Raw genomic sequence first — 26,469 nt, forward strand, 5'->3', positions numbered from 1 at the left:
TCTTTTTTATAGAGTGGTGCCCAGAACTGTACTGCATATTCAAGATGAGGTCTTACCAACGATTTATACAGTGGCAAAATTACACTGTCTTCCCTTGCATCTATGCCCCTTTTTATGCATGCCAATACTTTATTTGCCCTTGCAGCTGCTGCTTGACATTGAGCACTATTGCTAAGTCTACTGTCTACGAGCACTCCCAAATCCTTTTCCATTATAGATTCCCCTAAATTAATCCCATTTAATTTATAGATTGTGTGCTTGTTTTTGATCCTTAAATGCATAACCTTACATTTATCTACGTTAAACCTCATATTCCATTTGGCCGCCCAATCCTCCAGTTTATTTAAGTCCCTCTGTAGAGAAGCTACATCTTGCTCTGATTTTATTACCTTACAGAGTTTAGTGTCATCTGCAGAAATGGAAACTTTATTCTCTAAACCATCACCAAGGTCATTAATAAATATATTTAAAAGGAGTGGCCCCAGCACAGAACCTTGAGGTACTTCACTTAAAACTTTTGACCAATTACAAAATGTTCCATTTATCACAACTCTCTGTTCCATATTCTCTAACCAGTTTTCAATCCAAGTACAAATGTTGTTTCCTAGACCCAGTTCCCATATTTTGTAAACCAAACTCCTGTGTGGCACTGTATCAGATGCTTTTGCAAAATCTAAGTAGACCACATCTGCTGTGCTGCCCTGGTCTAAGTTCCCACTAACCTCCTCTGCCATCACATGAGATGCTGAGAGTCTGTGAGCCTATGTACTTCTTTTTCTATGACTGGCAGCCATTTTTCTTTGCCAAACAGAGATATTTTGAAATGGAGACAATGATTTGTAGGAGGACAGCTAAGGTGCATGCTTAAAAGGCACATAACTTGCTATTTAAAAATAATAATAATAATAATAATAATAAAAAATATATATAAATATATAATAAATATACTATATTTGCTTTATATAGTGGATAATAAAAATCAACACAGTGCATCATTTTGCACATATGAATTCATTCAGTATCTTCAGAGGTGAAACTCCTGAGTGACAGGGAAATAATGTTTTCAGTTGTCTGCAATGTATCAGTAACATAATGTTTAATAGCTTTGGAGATCTGCATTTTTCTGGCTGGAAAGAAAATACAGCGTTCAATCTCTCCAATGTGACCGTTACTGGCACAGCTGCAAATCAGTGGTTTGCAATATAAAAGGACTTTACACTTGTGTGTGTCTACTGAAAACACATAATATATTGTCCAATGTTATATTGCTGCAACGCCATGTGCTGCAATAAAATCAACTGCAACTGTAAACTGTAGCCTGTAGTCTATTTCTAATGATATTATTCTTTTGCCAACAACGAGAGGAGTTTGGCCAAATCGTCTGATGTGAATCACTGATCTTTTCCTATGTTTGAAGCCTCTAAACCGATACGATCACTGCCCCATATTTGGACTCAGCAACCGTGAGTCTTGTGAATGCTCAGCATTTTAGTAACCTGTTATAAGGTAGATATGATGAAACACAAATTTATCTATCCTCTCCTGATCTCTCACCATCTGTGTTGTCTCGCGTTACTGACTGTCTTTCTGCCATTTCATCTTGGATGTCCTCTCGAGAACTCAAACTCAATCTTTCAAAAGCAGAATTCTCACCCAACAATAGAAGCTTCCTGCCTGACATTTCTATTTCTGTTGAAAACATGACCATAAATCCCACCCCGCGTGCTCGCTGCCTAGGTGTAATTCTTGACTCTCAACTATCCTTTGTTCCCTACATCAATTCTATATTTACATCATTCTGCATATATCTAAAAAGCATTTCCAGAATATGTACATATCTCACACAAGACACTGCAAAAACTTTAATTCATGCACTCATCATTTCCCGCATAGACTATTATAATTCCCTCCTTAATGGTTTTCCCAAAATCAGACTCTCACCCCTACAATCTATTTTGCATGCAGTGGCTATAATGATTTTCCTTGCAAATCGTTTTTCGTATGCTGAGTCACTCTGTCAGTCTCTACATTTGTTGACCGTTTTTCAATGAATCCAATAACTTGTCTCCCAAATCGACACCTCCGTTCTGCACAAGATCTGCGTCTCTCTTCCACTCTCATCACATCCTCCCATTCTCGGTTACAGGACTTCTTCAGGCTGCACCCACTTTGTGGAATTCCCTCCCTTGCACAGTAAGACTTTCCTCTAGTCTTTAAACCTTCAAGCGTTCTCTGAAAACCCACCCCTTCAGACAAGCTTATAATATTCCTCTACCACCCTTTTAATCTCCCTATGTTACCCTATTACCACCCTCTACACAGCTAATACAAGACAACAACCCTCTGAACAACATAATTGTGTGACTGAGCATACAGCCCACTAAATACTTTGTAACCTTTGCATTCTAGCTGGACAAATATTCAATATGATGCAGCACTTACCCTTGTGTATCAAACCATTGTCCCATAGATTGTAAGCTTGTGAGCAGGGTTCTCTTACCTCTCTGTCTGTATGTATTACCCAGTATTGTCTTATTAATGCTTGGTCCCAATTGTAAAACGCTACAAAATCTGCTGCCAGTATATAAATAAATGAGAAAAGAGGAATTGGGACCCCACCGGCGCTCTACAATCCGGTACAGCTTAAATATACCTCATACAACCATACACCAATTGTAAAATAGATACAGCAAAACCAGAATAGAGGCGATTCAAGCGCTCCAGATATCCCCCATAGAAGACAACAACTATTAAGTAATAACAAATATCTGTGTAATCAATAAAAAGTATACTTAGATTGAAAATTGATGTATACTCCCAATATTTCTCTTATATTGAAAGTGAATATCCTGTGTAGATCATATGTAATAAATCAGAAAATTCAAAATAGTGTGATAACGGCAATATAACAATATTTCATATATGAATTTATAAATCCAAAAATAGAATATAATATATATGTGCTGTTCTTCAGTTTTTTCGGGGGGTAGCTGTTCCAATGCCCCCAATAGTATCACACTCGCCAAATAAAGAAAAGAAATGCGCCTTAAGAGTATTTCTTGAATTCCTCTCTTATATAGATCTTGAAAGAGTAGATAGCTCTCTTCCCCTCATCGATCATGTTAGAGAAAGACAACGAATAAACGGGGGGAAGGCTTTGTGTGATATTGTATGACAAATAGATTTTAATGATAAAAAAAATATATAAACTCACATAGAGTCAAATAAAAACAGCATGATAAACATATCCTGAATTAGGTGTACAGATTACTCATACCGAATGCTAGGGATATTCAGGCAGAATCAGATCTTGTATCCTTCCCGGGATAGGAAAAGCTACAAGGATTAGTCCCAGTTAAAGATGGTATAAGTCGGTCAGTGAATCTATAGTCTCATCCTGATTCTGTCTGAATATACCTCAATACCTATGTGGAATATACATTAGCAAAAGAATGCACAGAAAATAAAACACCTATTCAATTAATATCATCTATTAATAATATAAACATTAATGACAAAACAGTTAAAAACAAAAACAATGGTTTTTTTTTTTATATTTTTTCCATGAAATACATTTAATAGGATAATCTTAATGTCTACTGAGCAGAAAATAAATTTTTACAGTTGCTCCTGATTGCAAACACATGTTATAGCATGCATACGAGACTGTCATCACTAGTGATCAGGACTTAGACTAACCCTGTAGCTGGAGCAAGACATACGGCAGAAAAATAAGTTACTTTGAGATGCCCAAAGCTTGAATTTGATGTGGCTACGTGCGGATGAGTTTGGCACGCCTTCACTGTACATTGACTAAAGACGCCCCTTCCCCACCTGGTACCCTTATAGAAATCGTAGGCTCTAATAAATGTCCATTGTGTACGAAGATGAATTGATCGTTGCTGCGTTTAGTTGCGTATGATCCGGTTCTGGGCAAGCACAGATTAATTTTGCGTACACTACGCAGAAAAACAGCAGATACGTTCTTTGATAATTAAGGCCCACAGTGTCTGTAGTGGTAATACATAACAAACTAATTATCTGTATGTTCTGTACTGTAGATAAACTGAACAGCAATCTGAAAACATTGCAATAAGCACAAACCAGTAGTTGACCAATAATGTTTTTGCTCCATACAAGATATAGTAGGGCATAAACAAGATAAAGTAAGGCATAAACAATTTAAATTATGTAGCTGTTACAGCCAGAAACAGGTAATGTCAAATTGTCAATCTGTAGATATGTTTATAAAAAAGGCAAAATAAAACAATCAATCTACAATGTTTCCAAAATATTGTTGGGTATTACTTGAAAATGGTCGTAGTTATTTGGGTACAATGGCTCAGAAACTATAGAAGAGACAGGTATGGGCATTTGTGAATACCATTGCTCAAGATCACAGCAACCAATCGGAGCCTGCCATTTTTGTAGTGCAGTTTAGAACCAACTTTTTCTTGTGCACCAGTTTTTATAAATATCCCTATATAAAATAAAACATATTATGGTAATGATGGTCTGTAACATACAACCACCAATGAGATATCAGCTTTTCAAATATTCAAGTATTATTTGACTGGTTGATATGGGTTTCTTACAACACATGTCTGCTTATTTACCCTCCAACATTCCTGATTTTTTTTTTTACAATCCTGATTTTCAGTGATCAAAAGGGATGTGGCTTACCCATTGGGTTCATGAGCTTACCAAAATGGGAGTGTGGCTAGGCAGGTGGGGGCATGACTGGGAGGTTTAGGAGCATTGACAATATTTGTCCCAATTTTTTCCCCTAGAATGATGTGTGTCTGTACTTGCACCATTTTATAAAATGAGCTCTGCAGTGAATTATACGCATGTTATTGGGGATTATTTAATAAAACCCATAGCAACCAATCTGATGCTAATTATTATCTCTCTGCTGCTGTTTAGCCATGAAATCAGCCGACAATACATGTACGTTTGTAACAACATCAGTAACGGGAGAGAATAGCATTCATCACTCAGTTATCTGTGAGACTGGTTTCATCTCTCACTATCTATGTGTTAGGATTAGGAGGGAGAGGCTGTACCAGCTCTGTTATCTGTCACCAGCCCTGTTATCAGCTGCCCGGGAAGGTAGTGGGTGCTCGGAGGGGTCAGCGGCAGCGCACACAACATCAATACATATTATTGTTACTTATCTGTATGCCACAGACTATGCTTTTTGTAATGGAACATATCTGCAGTAAAACCATAGCAACTGATGACATGTTAGCTTTTATTTGCCTAATGAAAGTTATACAATAAAGGCCATTAACAAAAGTGCAAAATATGCGCCGCCTCCTCTGGGCTGTATATAACAAATAGGCAAACTATGCACAAAGCTGCCTAAAGCTGGGTCCACACCTATGCAATCTTACTTCAGATGCGATTTCTGTAGCGATTTTACCAACGACTGAAAGTCCTGATGAGCATGTAGATTCATGTGTACACACCTACACCATGTACCTTCAGTTCTGAGATGGATCTCTCATATCCATCTGCTGAAAAGATCATGACTCTATACAGTCATGGGCAGCACCACACTTGCCAACTCCTCCGGAATGTCCGGGAGACGCCCAAATTCCGTGGAGAACTCCCAGGAGAGCAGACAATTCTCTCGAATCCTGCCCATGAATCCTGCCCACGAATCCTGCCCACTTCCTAATGAAGTGGGCAGGATGGTAGCCTCAATGACGCAACTTGCGGTGAATCGCATCATTTTGGCCCGGCCTTTGCCACAAAATTATGTTTTGTCGCTGGGCTTGGGACAAAACGGCGCAATTTGCTGCTACCTGTACAATTTGTATTTTAGATCTGCTGGTCCTTTATAGAGGATTGCACCACTTTTTACATCAATCACGATATCAGTTAACACTATTATAGTCTCTAGTTGCATCACACACCAACCTTAAGAGATCACAATGCAAAAGGCATGTGACAGAGTAGCAAGACAGGGTGGATCTCTGTTCTCAGTGGTTAAGGTGTGGCCACCACATTGTTTGAGAATCTAGGTATCTCTAAGCTCTTTTTTGTTTGCTAATTATATGTGTGTCTTCCTGGGGTTTTCCTACTGGAAATGTTTAAATCTTTCACTAAATAGTTTTGATTTCAGTGCTTTTCAGTTATGTCCTCATATCATCAGTGAAGACTGCTTATTGTCAATGTCCTGGGATACCGTACTGCTTTGAGAATAACTTCTTGTGGGAACTCTGCCTGATGATATAAACACAAGGCTGGAAAGCACAGGAGGGAGCTAGCATTAAAATGCAATGTATTTGTAAAAGTTGTAGAAGGGCGTGTAAGAGCCACTAACTGAAAGTCATTTATCTGCTATGTGTACCAATTATTACTATGCTTTCCTGATAATCCATCAATAGATTTTATTAACAATGTCCTGACATCAGACTCAGGCAGGAAGTGACAAGTGTTCTGTAAAATACCTTCCCCATAAATCACATGCAATTCTAAATATCTGATCTATTGTCAAATGATGGTTTTGCACATGTGTTTGTAAGAAAGAAAACATTTACACATATGTAACTTTGTGAGCGCCGTCTGTTTGCCCATGTTACAAGATGGGGATATCTTCTGTGATAAAAGTGAGTATTTGCTGCTTAGGAAAATCGCATAATGCCTTAAAAAGTTATCATAAAATAAAATGTATTAAACTTGAGGTTGCCGGGGTGATGATTAAAATGTTCTTACTCTCCGACATGCGGAGATTCCCTTGTGTTCACTTTGAGGAGTGTGAGAGGATGTGTGTATGTGTTTTATGGGTTTGTTATACCCATGTCTGCTGCCAGGTGGTTGAACTGTTGTTAGCAACATCTTAAACACTTTACATCTAATCGCGCTTTATCATCAGATTGTAAACGATTCCAGCAGGAAACATCATATCACACTATCTGTCGCTATGTCTAGTTACACAGTACTTGGGTTTGCAGTTCTGTGGTCAGACCAGTACTCAGGCAAGGTAGACGGATATCTATCTATTTATCAATGGGAGTAAAGCTCTATCAATACGATCTGTTTCTCTGGCAAAGCATGGGGAAACTTATTTTCAAGGATGGCGATACGTGTGCCATCATAATCCTTCTAAGGATTGCAATAAGAGGAGATATTACATTTCAATATTTTATTTTCTCAACTGTGGATGATATTGAAATAATAATATTTTTTTTTATTATTGTTTTTTTTTTTTTTACATATTTTTAAACTTTTTTTTCTTTAACAAGAGGAACTGAAAATCCAAGTATTGACTTTCAGTTCCTCTGTACATGCGTGAACAGGTTAGTCGGGTCAGGCATGCACATATCCCTGGACACCTACCTGGCAAAGTGGTAAGAGTACTCATACTACTCTCGACCAGGATCGCCGGGAAACTGAGTATCATTCAGCTGCCCCCTCCATATGTTTATTAGTATATCACGGTGATAGTAGGTGCTCTATCGTTGCATTAAGTGGCGATGGAATACGATGCCTGTCTCCCCTTTTTAATAGACATCTTACTGTATTTGTCCCCAATTGTAAAGTGCTACGGAATATGTTGGCGCTATATAAATAAATCATGATGATGATATCCCCATAAGTCACAAAGTAACTGATCTATTGAATACAACACAGCAAAACTTTATAAGAACTAGTTACTTCCCCAGGCAGATTACAGGTAGATTGATCAAACCTTCTAAAAACGAAAAGTGGAGGTGTTGCCCATAGCAACCAATCAGATTCTAGCTATCATATTCTAGAATATAATAGATCACTGATGATCAGCAGGCGACCCTTCCAGCCTTCACTGGACCTGTCAGGTCATCCATGTAAAACCAGCTACATTCAGTATATCAAATGCTCCTCACAAATGACAGAATGACAGGAACCAGAATAAATACTCCCCTTCATATTGTATCCACTTTCTGCTGTTATCAGTGGTGAGTATATCCCAAATGGCAGTGATCAGGGCAATAGACTTGACCAAACTTTCCTACAGCGCCATACTTGGCATCATGCAAGTGACACCTCTTTAAAACATTTAACTGATACTTTCACATATTTTAATTACATTTTAATTTAACAAATTTGGCACTACTCTATGAAGAACACCAGGCAGTACCACCTGAATACGCTCCACATTAGCGAACATGGTGGAATTCGGTTTTCACTTATTCTCACACCCTTTGCACTGTTAAATCAGTTCATCTTAACAAGAATGCTAAGCACTTGCTTTGAAGGTCAGGTTAGATTTGTTATGAAAATAACACACAGATACAAGCTGTCTTCTCATTGTCTGAATGTGCCACTAACGCAACTGTCTGATACTAAAATCGGCACAAATAACTTTAAATAATACCTCAGACAATGCAGGTTTCTGCATGAATTATGGATAAAAGATTTCAGTGACAAATGATTACGTTAGCACTTCTAGCAGGAAGAAAGAGGATCATTTCTCAATGTCATCAAGCTTATAATACTTAGTTTGCACGCGGAGGTTATGTTACGTTTTACCTGCAATAAGACAAGGTTTCGTTATGGAGCCACAGACAGAACACCAAAAACACGTAAACTTCGTCATCTTCTCTGCCTCTGCCCCTCTCACACCTTGATCATAAGCGTTTCCCCTTATCCACACACTCTTTTTATACATGTACACAGTTCCACCTAATATTAACCTCCCTGTACCCAAATAACATTATCCCCCCCCCACCACCCCCACCCCCCCTAGTCTCCACATCAGTCCCAATAGCATTAACCCTCCAGTCCTCCTCTATTAACCCAGACACATACTTATCTCACCATGCTCTTAGCAAAATACATGAGAGGGGCATAGAGAGTGTAACATAGGATGAGAAAGGGACATACAGAAAAGGTGGAGCATTGAAAGGGAAGGGGGTGAGAAAGCAGGAGTAGAAGGGACAGATCAATAGGTCATGAGGTGCTTGAGTTTGGTATTGAGGTGTTCGTGAAGAGAGCCACTGTGATGTGCAATCTGGAGGATGTAGGTATTTACAGGCCTCTGGGGGGCATGAGCATTAGCATTCTGTAGTAGGGTTTGTGGTTGATGGAAAGCAGATATCGTTAATGGGAGTAGATAATATATGTGGCTGCCATCTAGCCTACTACTGACAGATATTTGCAGAGAAAGTGCCAAGACAAGGGATACTGAGGATAGTGTTGCTGTCAGGTATGCCTGTAAATCGAACCCCTAATTACCCTGTTTTTCAGCAGTCAAGATAGGTGGGGATTAAAAGATTGGGGGTGGATCCACAATTAAACGTGACGTGGCTGGGTTGGATGGTCTTTTTTATTTTTATTTTTAAATGTTAAAATGTTTAAAGATATGCTATGATGTACTCTAGCTTAGAGTAAACTAGATGGATTGCTGCAGCAGGAGGGAGCCGTATATTGGCCCACTTCAACCACTGTATGTACATTTAGGTACATTTAGGTCAAGAAGAAAATCCTGATGTGAACCTGGGATTTGAAATATGATCCAAATGTCTATACATTGGAGCAACAATTCCAATGGGTTTCAAATTCACTTCTATTAAGATCTATGACTACCAAATGACCGTCTTAGGAGATATGAATCAAGAGGGAGATTCACTTGGGAGCGAGGTGCCGCTGGACATCGCTGCACACATTGCCAACGCTTACGGTAAAGAGTTTGCCCTCATTTTTCCTTGCATCACTATAGGACGCCTGGAAAAATGAACAGAGATTTGATTATCTGTAGACCATCCCGGAAAGACATTGCAGCACCTCGCCACAAGTTGAATCTGCCCCTGAGGGCTCTAGTTATCCACACCCGGCAATACTGTAGAGAGCCTATTGATACTTGTCGCAGCAACAGAAAATGTTCTCTCACCGTAATTTACTATTTCAATTTCGATGGCACAGCTGAGTGATACTCAGCTTCCTGGCGATACTGGATGGCAATGGTAAGGCTGGTCTTACGGCTTCCTCAAGCCAGCGTGGAAGCCTATACGCATGTGTGAACCGACTTCAGCAGTGGAGCTGGAAGCCCGCAGTTGGGTTTCCAGTTCCACTTTCGATAAATAAAGTTTATTTATGAAAAAAATGTTTTTATGCAACAATGAAGCATTTTGTCTGCTTCTGAGCCCCGCTATTGGCATCCAGAGATTGCAATAGTGATAGGAGGTCCTTTAATTGTTGCTATCCATGGTAAATAGCAGAGCATGGCAAGCCTTCACCTGAAGGCCCCAGCGAAAGCTATAGTCGACTATACCCGCCGGCCTGGGGCTTTGTTAAATAGGGGGAAACCCTAAATCCGTGGAAAATCCAGTAGTGTTTGAAGTTCGATTTTTAAGAAAATCATTATTATGTTAAAGCATCTACAAAACCTACAAATCTTTCTTGTAGATTGTGAAATGTCTCATCTGGACAGTGTTAAAGATACCTTACACTTGTATAGGAAGAGCTTCTTGTCTACAATTACCCATACATTCATGGCAAAATATGATTGTTTTATACCAGGGTCAATGAGATGTTGACCAGAACTGTCAGAAAATCCAGCCAGCTGCTGACAATGATATGTTACAGTGCGCGCCTAGCGTGTATGCACCTAGTGTGGGTGCACCTAGCGTGTGCGCCTAGTGCGTGTGCCTAGTGCGTGTGCACCTAGCGTGTGCGCCTAGTGCGTGTGCTGGTTGCTTGGCGGCAATTATAAGTCCATGGGATGGGAATGGCTGCACACAAGTTGACAAATTGATCTTAGACTAAGAAGATGAGCAGCAGGATCTGTCTGTGTATAAGCAGTGTTACTGTCTGACTTCACTGACAATTATACAATATGTCCCCTGAATATTAAGGTGACTAGAATGAGTGCAAAACGTTTTCCTTTCATTAAGCATACCTGCAAAGGACGCTTAGACGGTAAAGATAGTATTTCTGAGAACAGGTAAGACTGCTATAGTTTAAACTTCCCAAAAATCAGATGCAGAATTAGAAAAGCTTCTGGCGCCCTCACATGCTGAACAATATAACAATTTAATTTGCACAGTTGAACAAGTCATGTCGTTGTCAGAAAGTTTCGGTGGTGATCTACTTATCAAATATGGATTTTACCTCTCTTTTATATATCTATTTCATATCTACTTACCTAATATATATATATATATATATATATATATATATATATATATATATGTATATATATATATTTACTTAATATCTCTCCAACTAATCTATCTTTCCATCCATCCCCTGAAGCTGTGTAAGAAACAACAGGACCAGATTACAACGGCTGTTACTGATATTGACTGAACACTTCCTCGCTTTTACCAAGTTATAGGCTTTGATCAAAGAATATGTTACACAAGGATGATCTCTGGCTGGATTATAAAATAATGTTTCAGTTTAATGTCCCCTTAAATCACTCTTGTTCAGAACCAGCAGCGCCACGTTTCAGAACATTATATGATCTCCAGCACATCAGTTCTGGCTCTGGCGAAGATGCTATTACTGCTAATTTCTAATGCAAACTATTTAATAAGAATATTTGTATAGCAAAGTATGTCAATCTCCTCTACTAATATTTGTTTTGTGTCTGTACCATTAATTCCTTTCTCATTTGTTATGCTTGTTTAATCGTGAAGCTCTGTAGATTTATGAAACTAGACAAATAACAATACACCTTTGATGTGACCTCTGTGTGCCACATCTACTCGCTTAGCCCGTTTGTAAATCACACAGGGCCTTATGTAATAGCCTGGTGCAGTGTACCAACCTGTGCTTGTGCCCCAAGCAACCAATCAGATATTAGCTTATGTTTTCAAAACAGTGCTAGGACAGTGGCACGCACACGTTTGTATTTACTGCACCAACTTATTACAAAATAGCCACAAAATATACAACAGCTATATTAAAACTCTAAGGGGTAAATGTATCAAGCTGAGAGTTTTCCTGCGGATTTGAAAAACCAATCAGATTCTAGCTATCATTTATTTAGTACATTCTACAAAATGACAGCTAGATTCTGATTGGATGTTATAGACAACATCTACACTTTTCAAACCCGGCAGAAAACTCTCAGCTTGAAACATTTATCCCTAAGTCTTATTTGTGCCATAGGAAATATTTTCCTAATATATGCAATATCAGGTTTTGTGGACTGGGTGCTGCCATGACAATCTCTCTAAAAGTGGGGTTTAAATCATTAAAGACATCCACTGTTTCGTATGGTGTAGCTAACAGGGCAGCTTAGTTATTGATCTGGGTCGGTGGCTTTGGAGGTTGTACAGACTTTCTCAAAAAATATGTCAGCCTGCAGTAAACAATTTAGTAAGTGACGTGTTTTAGGTTTCATATCAGTAAATGCTCTTCTTGGACGCTAATTCAATGTCGTTGATATAAATATTATAGTAATAGAAGTGATAACAAATGAGAAAATGTCAATGCAACAAATGAAATGATGATGATAATAATAATAATAATAATAATACATTTATTTACCAGTTTCACGCTTCTTTCTCGACAGACTCTTCTCCATTGTTTTTTCAGACCTAATTCCATGGAAACCATGATTCTAAAATACAAAAAACACATTACATATGCTGCAAAATCATCAGGCCCATTATATTACTGGTAATATAATACTAACTCAAATGTTCATTCTGCATCATTCACATATATATAAAATACTCCTAAACTGCGCCCCACACCCCCACCTACCAGCCAGTATTTTGGCTCAGGAGCTTCCTCTGCACCTGTAACCCCCTCTTCTCAGCATTAGATATAAAGAGAAGCATATAAAGCAAATGTTACTTTTTCTGTGACCTTTCAACAATTCCTTACATGATGCTTAACAACTTACCAATGAGCACCGCAAACATATGTAACAGAGTTACAGAATTTCAAGAGAAAACAAAGTGTTCAATATAAATGTCACCCCACACACTGGTTTCTGATTAACCATACAAAACCCCAAACCAAATAGTAAGGCTTAAGCTCGATAGGAGTACATAATAACCTCATGAATGTGATGTGACCATAGTAATGAAGGCAGGATGAACGCTCAGAACAATGAGACTTGTACAACAAACTAACATCTGTTCTCTGACCACACTAAAGGGCTACAAACCTCTACTTTCTTATCACCAAGTTTTTAATTATTGCAGGATGTATTATGGTTATATGAGATATTTGTTCCAACCTAGTCAAAACAACGTGGATAAGTAATTATTCATGTCATCCTTCTTATTGCCATATATAGAGAAATGTGAGTTTTGAGCTACTCTGTAACAAGTGAATACTGAAATTAATTAAATTAGGCACTCTGGGGAAAATAAAAAATATTTTCAGCTTGTTTCAGATTTTGTTTTGGAAGTTGATTTAATCATATATGAAAACAATGTGAATGGTTTGTAATATATATTTTGGGACAATTTTACTGTCCAAGCAAAAGGTTTAGAGGAACAAGTGTATAATGAACCTGATATCCATGTACAAAGTCAAACTGGCACAGTGAATATTCTCACGAGACAACATAACTCCTGAAAGCTAATGTGTTGCTTTTAATCCAAGGAGAAAATAGACACTTGTACTGAGACGAATGTATGTATTCATTCATCAGAGTCTAGGTGATTCAGAGGTTTCAAGTTAAAGGACAAATGCGATCATAAAGGAGTTCTGCCCCAAGGATTACTTCCCCCAGGGAGGGTGCTCAGTTATACTCACCAAGGCAGACAGCAGCGACGAGAAGTCCCATGATTCTTTTGTCGCCTCAGAAGGTGTCATAAAAACGGACAGTGAAAAGATACATACCCACGCCAGACGCATCTTGTGCCTCAGTCAGCAAATCTGGAATTGAATACAACATGCTCAGTTTCCGGGGTAAAAGGAAAACTTTTTGTTTGAACTGGTCACCATGAATTAACTTTGCCACAATCAATTACATTTTATTGTTATTATTATAATTGCTTATATATATAGCACCAATTATATTCCGCAGCGCTGTACAGAGAATATGTAATCATTCACATCAGTCCCGGCCCCGCTGGAGCTTACATTCTAAATGCCCTAATACCCCATTCATACTGCACCAAAATCCCGGGTTTTTCCTGGGTTGAGCTCAAACGAGAGAGAGAGAGAGAGAGTTTTTTTTTTCATATTCCAGCTTTCAGCCAATGAAAAGTGCTCTGGTGATGACTCCCACAAATTGTCAGGGCACAGACTTGTACAGTATGAATGGGGTCAACCCAGGAAATTCCCGGGTCCAAGGTGCAGTATGAATGGTGTTTCTGAGCTGGGACGCTCCGAGCCCCTGCAAAAACCCGGCTTCAAAAACCCGGGATATTGCAGGGGCGGTAGTATGAAAGTGGTATAACTCATCAGCCTGTGACTCCCTGTTGCTGGCAGTGAATTCCGGGACTAGTTTAACAACAGCAAGTTGTCTAGCTCGGTATAACCTGAAACACATAGGGGGTCGTGTATAGTTGGTCATGTGCAGAGTAACTGTAAATTGCATCTCTTGCTTAATTATGTATTCCAAGCCACCCATTTCTTATGGACTTGTGACTTGGAGTAGTGCACAAAAGGCATGTAATCATCATTAGTACATATCTGACACCAGTGGGAGAGCAGCTACAACAGACACACCTCTCGTGGGTGCATATTCAGCTACTTCCCCCTCAGCATAATAAGTAAAGAACATTGTCACAGTCTTTCTGCCTCCCACATTCCATAGTGAGACATAAGTTTGAGAGCAGACTGAGACGTTCATTTATTTCTACATGACCCCCATGTGCAGATAAATTCAGCAATCATTCCAGAACACTAAAAAGGCAGACAAACTCACATCATCATGGGCAGTGCGGTGGCTCAGTGGTTAGCACTTCTCACAGCACTGGGAATATGAGTTTATTTCCTGACCATGGCCTTATCTGTGTGGAGTTTGTATGTTCTCCACGTGATTTTGTGGGTTTCCTCCAGGTACCTCCCACACTCCAAAAACATACTAGTAGGTTAATTGTCTGATATTAAATTGACCTTAGTCACTCTTGGTCTGTGTACGTTAGGGAATTTATACTGTAAGCTCCAATGGGGCAGGGACTGATGTGAGTTCTCTGTACAGTGCTACGGAATTAGTGGTGCTATATAAATAGCTGATGATGATTGTTCCAAAGTTCCGCAGTTGCATAGTGTTTGGAGATGCTAATTCATTTGTACCATCTTCCAAGCGGCCCTCTCTTTCCATAAGGTCTAAGCAGTACTGAATTACAACATGTAAACATGGAGAATAATCATGAGCACTTATTTGTATAGCGCTAGCAAATTCCGTAGCGCTTTAATAATGAGCCTCATAGGGCAAATATGTCCAGATCTGGGATCAGTTTGGATATTTTAGACCTAATTTTTATATTTAGATAAATATGAAGCAAGACACTTTGTTATACTGCTTTGTGTGCACCATAAATAAATATATTTAGTGGATTCCTGCCAGGAGATGGTTTGCCCAAGACAGAGTCCATGGTGAGCTCAGATATAAACTAGTCCTCAGGATATTTACATATAGTGAACACAGAGTAAGTGAAGTGTTCTGTATTTAATCTCATTGTTATTCACTGTATGTCCAGTGTTCAACTACAAACAACAGCTTTACAGTCCTGTATAATATAAATGGATAATTATTATAGTTGTTTTAATTAAAGTTTATCTGCTTGTTCAATTACAATATCTCTGTACTGCATATAAAATCCAATCAGTTTGTGTTTGGTAAATGGTTTAAAGTGTTACATATCTCATTATAGCTGTGTTGTTACCAAAACAATGGGAGATGGAGGAATATGTCATAATAGTATGTGCAGCCTGCCAGATTATCAGTTATAAACCATAGAAAACAACCGACGCCTTCACTTGACGGACCGGAAAATCATGTTACTGTCACCATAAAGCCAGCAGAACATATAATGTGACTTGGCGGAAAAGCCGCAGCTATGTGCACTGGCACAGGACATTATATTATAGTATTATGTCACATGGGGTATTACAGTGTACAGTGCAGTATATAATATCCGTAGCAGTATAATACAATTTTTATAAATCGCTGTGTATTAAGTATAAGTTATACAGACATTTTACACCTGTGCAAATCATGGTGAGAAAATAGGGTCTTGTTCATGAGAACTTGCAGTCTATAGGGAGAAACACAATCTGAGGTGTACAGGGTGGTTAAAGTAATGTAATATACAGTATGTAAAACTAAATGATGGGCTTGATTCTGCCTTGGATTAAGGTCCAATTGCAACATGTAAAAATGTATAAAGTTTGGCACACTGCTCTCGCACATGTTTTGCACCCATATTTTCAGTTGAGTGCATCTTATACTTGTACCCAAGTTCAGTACAGTAGGGGTGTGAAGGCACAAGTCAACCATGCCCTTAGAGATACGTACGATTTTTACTTGCACCTATCCTTGAGATATACCTGTTTAGTGGCATATCTTAGCCATAAACCTGGTTCAAATTTGTTAGTTGCTGATAGGGATGGAACCAGTTTTGCGTCGGACATATCGATACGCTAGGTTTAAAGTTTCCTGTATTTTAAGATATGTGCAACTCAGTATACAGCCTCACAAATATAGGTGTTCGGATGCATGTTTGCGTGTTGTATTTGTCATGGTGGACATGGTCCTGACGTGTCTTGACAGCCTAGCTGGCTAACAGGGTTGCTTGAACATATAGGTACACAGCAGCCGGAGCCACAGTATGCCTAGCTCTGATATATGGTACCACTGACACATAGCACTATACGGGATTACTCAGCGGTATAGAATGGCACAGGTCTTTACTGAGCGACATGACTGTATACAAGGACATAATGTCAGGTGGCAGCACAGTGGTGTTATATAAGGTAAAGCAGAATAACATGGTTTCATAGGTCAGGATATAGTGAGAACAGACCTCACTGGTCCGTATATATTGCAGATCAATAAAAGATAGCCAGTAATACATTTAAACAACGTTACATGTGTGTATACAGTATCAGGGAGAAATTACATTGCATTTGTTAAACTACTCCCCTCTCCATTTTCAGATCCAGTATTCATTAAAAAAAATAATCTTCTGCCTATCTCTTAGCATTAGGGGGTCATCAGTTTAATGAGTTCTATAGAATCTGAAGTTTAGTTGAAAGGTTCTTTGTCCCTTGTAATTAAACCTACACTGTAAATGAACATGTAGGCAAGTATTGCAGTCGAATATCATGGGTATACAAGATACCAGTACAGAATTCCAACAGCAAAAATGGCATGTGTCATATAAAGAGCAGACAAGTATACACACAATCTTTCAGTGGAGTTACGTCAACCTGGATGTCACTTCTCAGCCTGATCTATGCTGCTAGTGCGTCCACTGATAGTCTATCACATAGCGTCTGAGTTTTTATTGCACTGAAAGTTGAATCACACTATGGAAATTTATATATATATATATATATATATATATATATATATATATATATATATACACCAATCAGTCACAAGTGAAGTGAATAACATTGATTATCTCATTAGAATGACATCTGTCAAAGGTTGAGATATATTAGGCAGCAAGTGAACAGTCAGTTCTTGAAGTTGATGTGTTGGAAGCAAGAAAAGTGGGCAAGCTTAAGAATCTGAGCGACTTTGACAAGGTACAAATTGTGATGGCTACAGTACTGGGTCAGGGCATCTCCCAAAACGGCAGGTCTTGTGGGGTATTCCCGGTATGCAGTGGTTAGCATTTACCAAAAGTGGTCCAAGGAAGGAAAACCGGTGAACCCGGTGACAGAGCCATGGACTCCCAGGGCTCATTAATGCGGGTGGGAAGTGAAGCCTAGCCCGTCTGGTCCAATCCCGCAGGAGAGATACCGTAGCACAAATTGCTAAAAAACGTTAATGCTGGCTATGATACAAAAGGTGTCAGAACACACAGTGCATGGCAGCTAGCTGCATATGGGGCTGTGTAGCCGTAGACCAATCAGAGTGCCCATACTGACCTCTGTCCACTGTCGAAAGTGCCTACAATGGCCACGTGGACACTAGAGCTGGACCATGTAGCACTGAAAGAAGGTGGTCTGGTCTGATGAATCACTTGTTTTTTTCCATCATGTGAAGGTCCAGGTGCATGTGCATCATTTACCTGGGAAAGAGATGGCACCAGCATGCGCTATGGGAAGAAGGCAAGGTGGTGGAGGCAGTGTGATGCTCAGGGCATTCATGAGGATGTTACTTTAACATGTACTGACTACCTAAACATTATTGCAGACCAAGTACACCCATTCATGGAAATGGTATTCCCTGATGGCAGTGGCCTCTTTCAGCAGGATAATGTGCCCTGACACACTGCAAATATTATTCAAGAATGGTCTAAGGAACATGACAGATTAGAGAGTTTAAGGTGTTGACTTGGCCTCCAAATTTCCCAGATCTCAGTCTGATCGAGCTGTTTTGATGGCACGAGGGGGACCTACACAGTATTAGGCAGGTGGTTATAGTGTCGATATGTATAGTGAGGCTCAGATCTTGAAATGTTTGCTGAATATACTATTCTATTCTATAACTAAGACAAAGGGCATTAGTTAGACTTGTCCTTCCTCTTCTGGCTAAGGATTGCATAATAGTCAAACAAGCCTAAGTTCTTGTTTGCACTGTTATCATCTCATAAGCGAGGTAAACCCTTATTAAAAAAAAGTTTTTTGTATTATGTTCAATCAGTAGATAAGAGCACAATTACAAGAAACAGGGATGTAACACTGAACCACTGGTCTCCATAGCAAAATGTGCAGGCTCACAAGAATATAGTGGCCCATTACAGCCGTATGAGCTGCTCTGGCAATAGACTGCAAATGACAAGAACATATTGTAGGAGAGGAGGCCTCAGCTCTGGGCCTTGGTGAATGTGTATGGGCCTCACATGCAATCTTGTTACACCCTATGGCCAGTGACATTGGTGGCTATTATCTTGCTTATAAAGAAAATAATCATAGTGAGATTATTCAGAGGCAATGCAAGGTCTTTGAGGTGCATTTGACGAGGATGTCAGCACCTTTACTAACAATCCTATATTTTTTTTTATGTAGTTTTCTTTGTTATATCCAGTTAACTCATATGTACCCTGTTTTGAAGTGTTTGGGCACAGGACAACTTGTACCCACTCAGATCATCTAAACCTTCAGTGTGAGTTAATTTTGTAGTGTAAGGTTATTTATATACATTTATATACATTTTTCATTGTAAGTTCTCCATGCCAATGTTGACAGTGTCACCCACGTGGCAGTTCTGAAGTCCCTAATAAACAATTTTATGGTGCCAGTGACGAGAAAGAAGTCAGGCAGGGCTGGGAAGGAGGTGTGTGGTGAAGCCGGCATCTGATTGGATGGTCATGGCATCTGTGCAATCAGGAAAAAAGGAAAAGAGTACTACACGTCTGCACTGTAATTGTAATGTTAAATAGTTCTTACATAATATTAATATTATTATTTATGATTTAATTGAAAAAAAACAACTTGATTTTATTTGTCTTAATGTTTCCCCTATTTATTACATTGTGAGCAGTAGGTAGTCCTGGGCAAAATCTCTTCACAAACAGCAATAGCAACATTGATACAGGTTATAACAACGGGCAAAATAAAATATTAAAAAGGCGGAGCGTCATATGAAACCAACAGAGCATAAACTATGTACATTTTGCAGTGAAATAGATTGCACAACATATTTAAACGGTAAATGGACGATTATTCCTCTAATAGCTCCACAGTTATATAATTGTTAAGGGAGGTCAGGTAAGTAAATCGTTCTAAGCAGAACAACCGACACAGATATAATCAGGTACCTGTTATCTAGATACAAGAACAAATAGCAGTATATTAATCTGCTGCCCTGTGGTTATGATATGTAATACTTCACTATTATACAATGTAGCCCTCTGATATGACAACACCACAGAGAAGGGTTAACAACTGAGTTCTATATTCTACAAAAAACTTTTCACCAATTACAGTTAACAAAGTAGCAGGTGATCTGTGACTCAGCAAGACATGAGGTTGCTTTGGTCTAATGACCACTAAAATCCTGTGATTTCACTTACATGTGTGTACGGTTTTGTATAGACTAGTGGTGGGCAAGAGCAGCCCAGGAGCCAAACGTGGCCCTCAGGAGGTATAATTACAGCCCCCCTGGCTAGAAGTAACTTCCTGCTTTAAATCACATTGTAGTGATTCTAAAATGATAATGAAATAGGGGTAGATTGACTACTCCTGCAAAATTTGTGGCGCTATATAAATAACTGGTGATGATGACTAAAAGCTCTAAAAATAAAAAGTGGAGGTGTTGCCCATAGCAACCACTCAGATTCCATATCATTTTCTTGAATGTACTAGACAAATGATAGCTAGAATCTGATTGGTTACTATCGGCAACACCTCCACTTTTCTATTTTAGATGTTTTAGTAAATTTACCCCAATAGTTTATCTGGTTCAGAATAATAGTGTAAATAAACTACACATTGGGGGTGATATATGAATACCACTGTAATATTTGTACTTTGCTGCTATTACTTTGTACTAGTTTTTTTTCTTTCTTAAAAGATACTGCTCATTTGGACATAATTTACTTACTATCTGGACCTGATGACCTGGGCTGCCAAAATGAATTTCAGGCACACCAACTTATTGGGGGTCCTTCCACAGCCACCGAAGGGGTTCCTGGATACAGTCCAGTGGGCATTCATTTATAGTTCCTTACTTAGGTTTCCAATAATATCTATATTTGTATATAAGCAACTCTTTGTTGATATAAACAAATACAACTAGGCCAAACAAACAAAGGCAAAAAAATTGCAAACACGCGTATTCAGCGCATAGGTACAGGTATAAAGCTTCCTCTATCGGATCTATCAGTAAATTCAATGTATATTTTCTTTTCTTATAGTCTTCCACTTGTCTTTTCCACAATTAGCTCATATATCATATGAATGCTGGGAGATAAGGTTTATTTAACCAGTGGCTTTCAAGTTTATCTGGACAACATGTACAGTAGTCCCAAAGCAGGAGTGGAACTATAAGACTTAGCAGGGCCAGCATGCTGGTGCTTGTAGTACCTCAGCGACGGAGAGCCAACTTAGGCAAGGATTGTAATATGAAATAGATCATTACAATGGTGAAAACGTCAACTGCTTTTAACAAATATTTAGGTATGACAGGCCAGCATAAAGTAGAAAATGACATCGCAAGTAAGTAGTGATACAAATATGTAAACCTGGAAGCCAAAAAGATAGTAAGTGGTTTCAAATATTTGTTTGCCTTATGCACAAACTTTAAAAAATAAATAGTACTATTAAGATACCAGCTATTCTGGAATCACCTATAATTCCATAAACTGTGTCAAATCACAGTTGTGTCAACATAATGAAAGCATTTATTGATAGTGAGACAGAAACTTATGATTCTACTTTTCTTCTACCTCATTATTTAGGATGATTTGAAGTTCAATAAAAGGTGACTTGGATACAGTTCTACCTGAAAGTCTGTATTGATAAGATAATCTGCTATTCAGTGCAACCCTGCACAATGGATGAGTTTTCCTCCCCATAGCTTGCAGCTTAGAGGGAACAGTGCTTTCTTGATATCACAGTACATTAAATTAATTTGGATGTACTTAGTAGTTGTACAAGGTGACTAAGGGAGTGTAACTAAAGGATGTTGGTCACGCTGCATACACATAGGCCAATAGTTATTTCATTCATAGCACGACAGCTCTAGATGTGTCCTTTTATAGGCACAAAAAGCAAACACATTACAAAATGACATCTAGAAAAATGTAGTACTCGCTAAACCAGGATTGTACCGCTACTAGAGATCACTAAAATCAAATTCTACCAAGCAATTTAATTAAATGAATTAAGTAGGGCTGTACTTTTCTAAAGATAAGAATGGTATATAATCTAGAACTGTGTGTAGCTAGCCAGGTAACATATAACAATGCAATTTCGTAGTATAACCAGCTGTTATTGAAGATAGAAGAGCAAAATCTATGACAAAACCTGCTCCAAGAGCCAACGTCTAGACGAATCCAGATAAAATATAGTTACTTATTTGTAGAACCACACGTATTTAGCTTTTATTCCACATATAATACACAAGTGACGCTAATACATGAATAAACTCCAACAATGTGTTGATCCTTAGTTCCTTAGAATTTGTATAAAATAAATAATGTTATATTGAGCAAAATCTTTTTAGTTGCTATGGCTACCAACATTCTTTTTAAACATAAGATACAGTTGAAACATTAGAAAGATCTTTATCAAAGGCGGATACTGAATATATCCCATCACCCAGGGATTCCATAGTCATAAAACTTCCGTCAACAACAATACAACCATTGTGTTCTGCAACAGTGTACTAGTACAAAACACAACCACAGAACACAACAGCCTAATGCAGTATGTCTCCAAGGTGAACTATCATTCGGAAAAACCCGCAGTCCTGTGGGTCTGACCATGACTCAAGGCTGAGATGGAGCTAGGTGTTCAAACTCACGTCCCTTTTATCACTGATATTGCATACTCTTAATACAGTGTTTCCAACAATCACTTTCTAGGAGTGTTTTACATATCCTGTTACGTTATATAATCCCACGCCTGAAAATGATAGCTTGAAAGCAATGACAATGAGAGAATAAATGGATTTATCTTCTGTAGCTAAAAAGGAATATAGATAAAATGATATCTAGGTGCAGTGTGCAACTTTAGAAGTTACAGTCTCGGTGTTGCTAAGGATTCTGGGGAGGAAGTTTAGCGTTGCTTTGCAAGTGATCATATCTAGAGTCTGGTACGGTCTGTGTTACTGGACTGGGCTGTTATGTAAACGAAGGGCCTGGTAGATAGGTAAACTGGTATAGTGTAGTATTTTGTGTATCCTAATCACTGGCAGCTGCTTTTTGGGAAGTGTTCTCTTATTTTCACTAAAGCATTAGCTAATGTTAAAGATTTAATTACAATTCCAGTGACAAAAGAAATAGAATTTCCATCACATAACTTTAACAGATTGAGCTGAAAATAAGATCTAAGTGAATTATTTGATGTAAGTAAAGGTCTGTGGTTCTGCTTTAGTTAGAACAGGCAAAGTTGGCTTTAGGGCAGTGCAGAAAATTTCCCTTGGCTTCAGTCTCCAACTTTATAGGAAGTTACTTTGTATGTTATACAGTATATTGTTCTATTGACGTTTCACATCGTGATTGCAGATGGGAGGAACGGTATACAATGCTATGAACCACTATTCTCCAACAAGTAATAGCACTTTGGATACTAAATTTACATGTAAATGTCTTCCCTATATCAGTTGTAGGGACAGATTTTAACAGTTATATTTGGTGATAATAATATGTAGTAACTTTTGTACATAATTTAGTTATATATGGTGATATCATGACACATAATGGAAGGGTCCTGGGTCTGTGATCTGGTCAGTATTTTTTATGGATGCACAAGTCGAATTTGGCTTTTTCCTTCTTCTCTAGTGTTTAGATGCTGGAATATTCCCAATTTATCGCTCTCTCTAACCCATTCTGCAATGAAATGCCCCAATCAGGAACTGCCTGGACAGAATCCTGCCCCAATACAATAACAAACAGGGTCACTAAACGGGACAGACTAGAATGCAATCCCATAGATAGTAAGCTTGCGAGCAGGGCCTTCTCACCTCTTTGTCTGTTTTACCCAGTTTGTTTATTAGTTTACTATGATTGTCCCCAATTGTAAAGCACTATGGAATATGTTGGCGCTATATAAATAAATGAGGATGATGTTGATGAATATGTGGTTTATTTGTGAAACTTTTGTCAATGTTCTATATTCTTTAAAGATGGCAATTTTAAATGGTCGTTACACAAGCAGAGCATGCTTACGTTCCCCTCTACATCACGCCCTTTGCTGTGGATAATGGGGCGCATTTTGTGTGTATGCCTGGGAGGTCGGAGCATGTGCAGTAAAGCTCTGGATGGCTCAGTGTTATGTATTACCGGTTACAATTAATCTCCCAGTACTATAAATCACTGATCCTTATAACAGTGTTTTTCTGACAAATGTATGTCAGTACAGCTGTTTACTCAGTTGATCATTGCTTATAGACTGCTGCCATATTTTTGTGAAAATCCTTCACACATGCCAAGTCAGTGAATTGGATCAATAATTTATATTACATTACATTATTAGTAGCAATTAAAGCTAGTCAATCATAGCAAAAAAACATATTATTGTCTGTGCTCCTGAAATGTACAACAACCAGTAAGAGAAAGGTCACGGACGTACCAGTCCGCAGATCCAGATGTGTGGATCTGACGCAATATATTATCTATAATGGCCCCAATAAAAAGAGATCACCTACAACTTCCTGTAACATCCCGAGTAAAGTAAAACAACTATGAGATCACATTCCAGCGTGTCCAGTTAGTTCAGGTTCATTCATAGTTTACATTTTGGGGGAGTAAGCATTGTGAGCAAATAATTTCAGTGGAAAAACAGGACTCTCATAGAAAAAACGGGGAGTCCTTATTAAAGGAAAATTCCACCCAAATGTTGGTTTGGTTGAAACTTGTTGAGATAGATGAAAAATGAAAAAGTTTCTTTCCTGCTCTCCCCCAATCCTCCGATACAGAGGTTCACGTGTATTTTCTGAAGTTGGATGATGACATTTGACACCTAACGCTCAGAGGTCTGCTGTGCTGCCTGTACAGCAGAGGAATGGAATAATTCTTACATAAAAACAGGGCATTGTATATAGACAAGTAAGTATTTAGGTTTGGGTGGAATTACCTTTAAATCATTTTAAGGATATAAAAAGAAACCTGTTATGTGAAATCTGTGTATTCACTTTCTGTGTTCAGTTCCAAATCTACGTCCTAATTCGTTAACCAATGTGTGTACATTAAAGTTTGGAAAATATCAGATGATCTGATTCTAAGGCAAAGGCAATTATATGACCAACCTCACAGGGGCACAAATCACTGGGATGTTATTCTTAATTCTATAGGTAGCTCCAATATCCTGGTGTCAATTGACCGTCCCCTTGACACACTGGCTACAACCCAGGTAGTTACTATTATTAATCAGGCTATAGGGCACCCTGATAAATAGTGATGATCCAAAAACACAATTGGACGCCAGCCGTCAGTAAGATCACATCACATTTTTATCTGTCTGCAAGGACATATTGAGATCAGTAAACAAATATGACAGCCTCTGAGAGTACTATGAGACCTTTTTATAAATTGTATATATATGCCCAGCCAGATTTCAATGGGAACAAGTGCTTAGTGGGACTGTATGATCCAGTCACACAGCAATGTTTATTTGGAGGTTGTGATAGTTGTTTGAGTATAGAAGGAGAATAAATGCAAGATTTGAGCGCACTGTTTAGAGGGGTGGTAATCAGGTAGAGTAGCCTACAGAGGTTAAGCAGATAAGATTGTCTAAAGCAGAAAGATTTGAGGGAATGCTGACGGTTTGGAGACTAGAGGAAAGTCTTGTTGTGTGAGGGAAGGAATTCCACAAAGTGGGTGCAGCCTAAGAAACGTCCTGTAACTAGGAATGGGAGCAGGTAATGGTTGTGGATGAGAGACACAGATCTGGTTGGGAGATATGTTGAGACAAGTGAGGAGATGTATGTTGGTGCAGCAGAGGCGGGCTGGCCCGGGGGCATGGGGGCAGCGCCCCCCGGGCCGCTCAGACAGACCGCTATTAGGGCCGGGTGGTAGGCCTGCTGGCCGCCCCCCGGATGCAACATACCACATTTTTACCTATTTTTACATCAATGACGCGGCCGCATGCCTTGTCATGTGATGCGGCCGTCTGTGTGCCCCCCGGGCTTCCCTCTCCCAGCCCGCGCCTGTGGTGCAGTTTAGTTAATGGTCTTGTATGTTATTAGAAGTATTTTATATTGTATTCTCCTTCCTCCTTAGTTACATTTTTTTAAATTTAAATATATAACAATTGCATCAATAAAAAAAGTGGGGTCTCTACGTTTTTTTAAATGAGGGTGTCGTCATTTATTCCAGATCCATAATGAGGGGAGATCTGAGCTAACCCCCTTTAATGTTATCTGCTGCCTTCTGATTAAAAATTATCAACAGGAAATATTTAAACAGGAGATCTCTTGTTTGAAAGATGAGATTCCCCTCTTTACAATGAAGGTGCTCCCATTTATCTAGGAGCTGGGGGGGGCTGAGATTTGAGCATTTTTACAGCCACTGTCCTATCTAATGGCACATAAATGTTCAGCAGGTGATTAATAAGCAGGGGTATCTTCCTCTGAAGGAGGCCACATTCCCCTAACAAACAAGAGTGGCTCCAAGTAATTCCGAGACAGGGATAGTGACTCCGATAGAGACTTCTGTGACTAAACTTGTCACTGCTCATTGCCTGAGCGTGTGTGCACACTGATTGCTCCAGTGGATTTGT

At 38.9% G+C, this 26,469-nt stretch overlaps 1 protein-coding gene across 3 annotated transcripts in view; it reads right to left on the reverse strand.

The window, feature by feature from the left end:
* The window catches only part of ADGRF5 (adhesion G protein-coupled receptor F5), a 172,869-nt gene that overhangs the window by 65,683 nt on the left and 80,717 nt on the right, over nt 1-26,469 (reverse strand). For all 3 annotated transcript variants that reach the window (XM_075201341.1, XM_075201340.1, XM_075201342.1), the window contains exons 2-3: nt 13,711-13,833; nt 12,487-12,559 (exon numbers count right to left, since the gene is read on the reverse strand). In XM_075201341.1, coding sequence (XP_075057442.1) covers nt 12,487-12,559; nt 13,711-13,812 — 175 coding nt within the window. In that variant the 5' untranslated portion in view covers nt 13,813-13,833. The remainder of the gene's footprint in view (nt 1-12,486; nt 12,560-13,710; nt 13,834-26,469) is intronic.

This window comes from Mixophyes fleayi, chromosome 3 (assembly GCF_038048845.1).
Source record: "Mixophyes fleayi isolate aMixFle1 chromosome 3, aMixFle1.hap1, whole genome shotgun sequence".
In the NCBI taxonomy this organism is placed as follows: Eukaryota; Metazoa; Chordata; class Amphibia; order Anura; family Limnodynastidae; genus Mixophyes; species Mixophyes fleayi.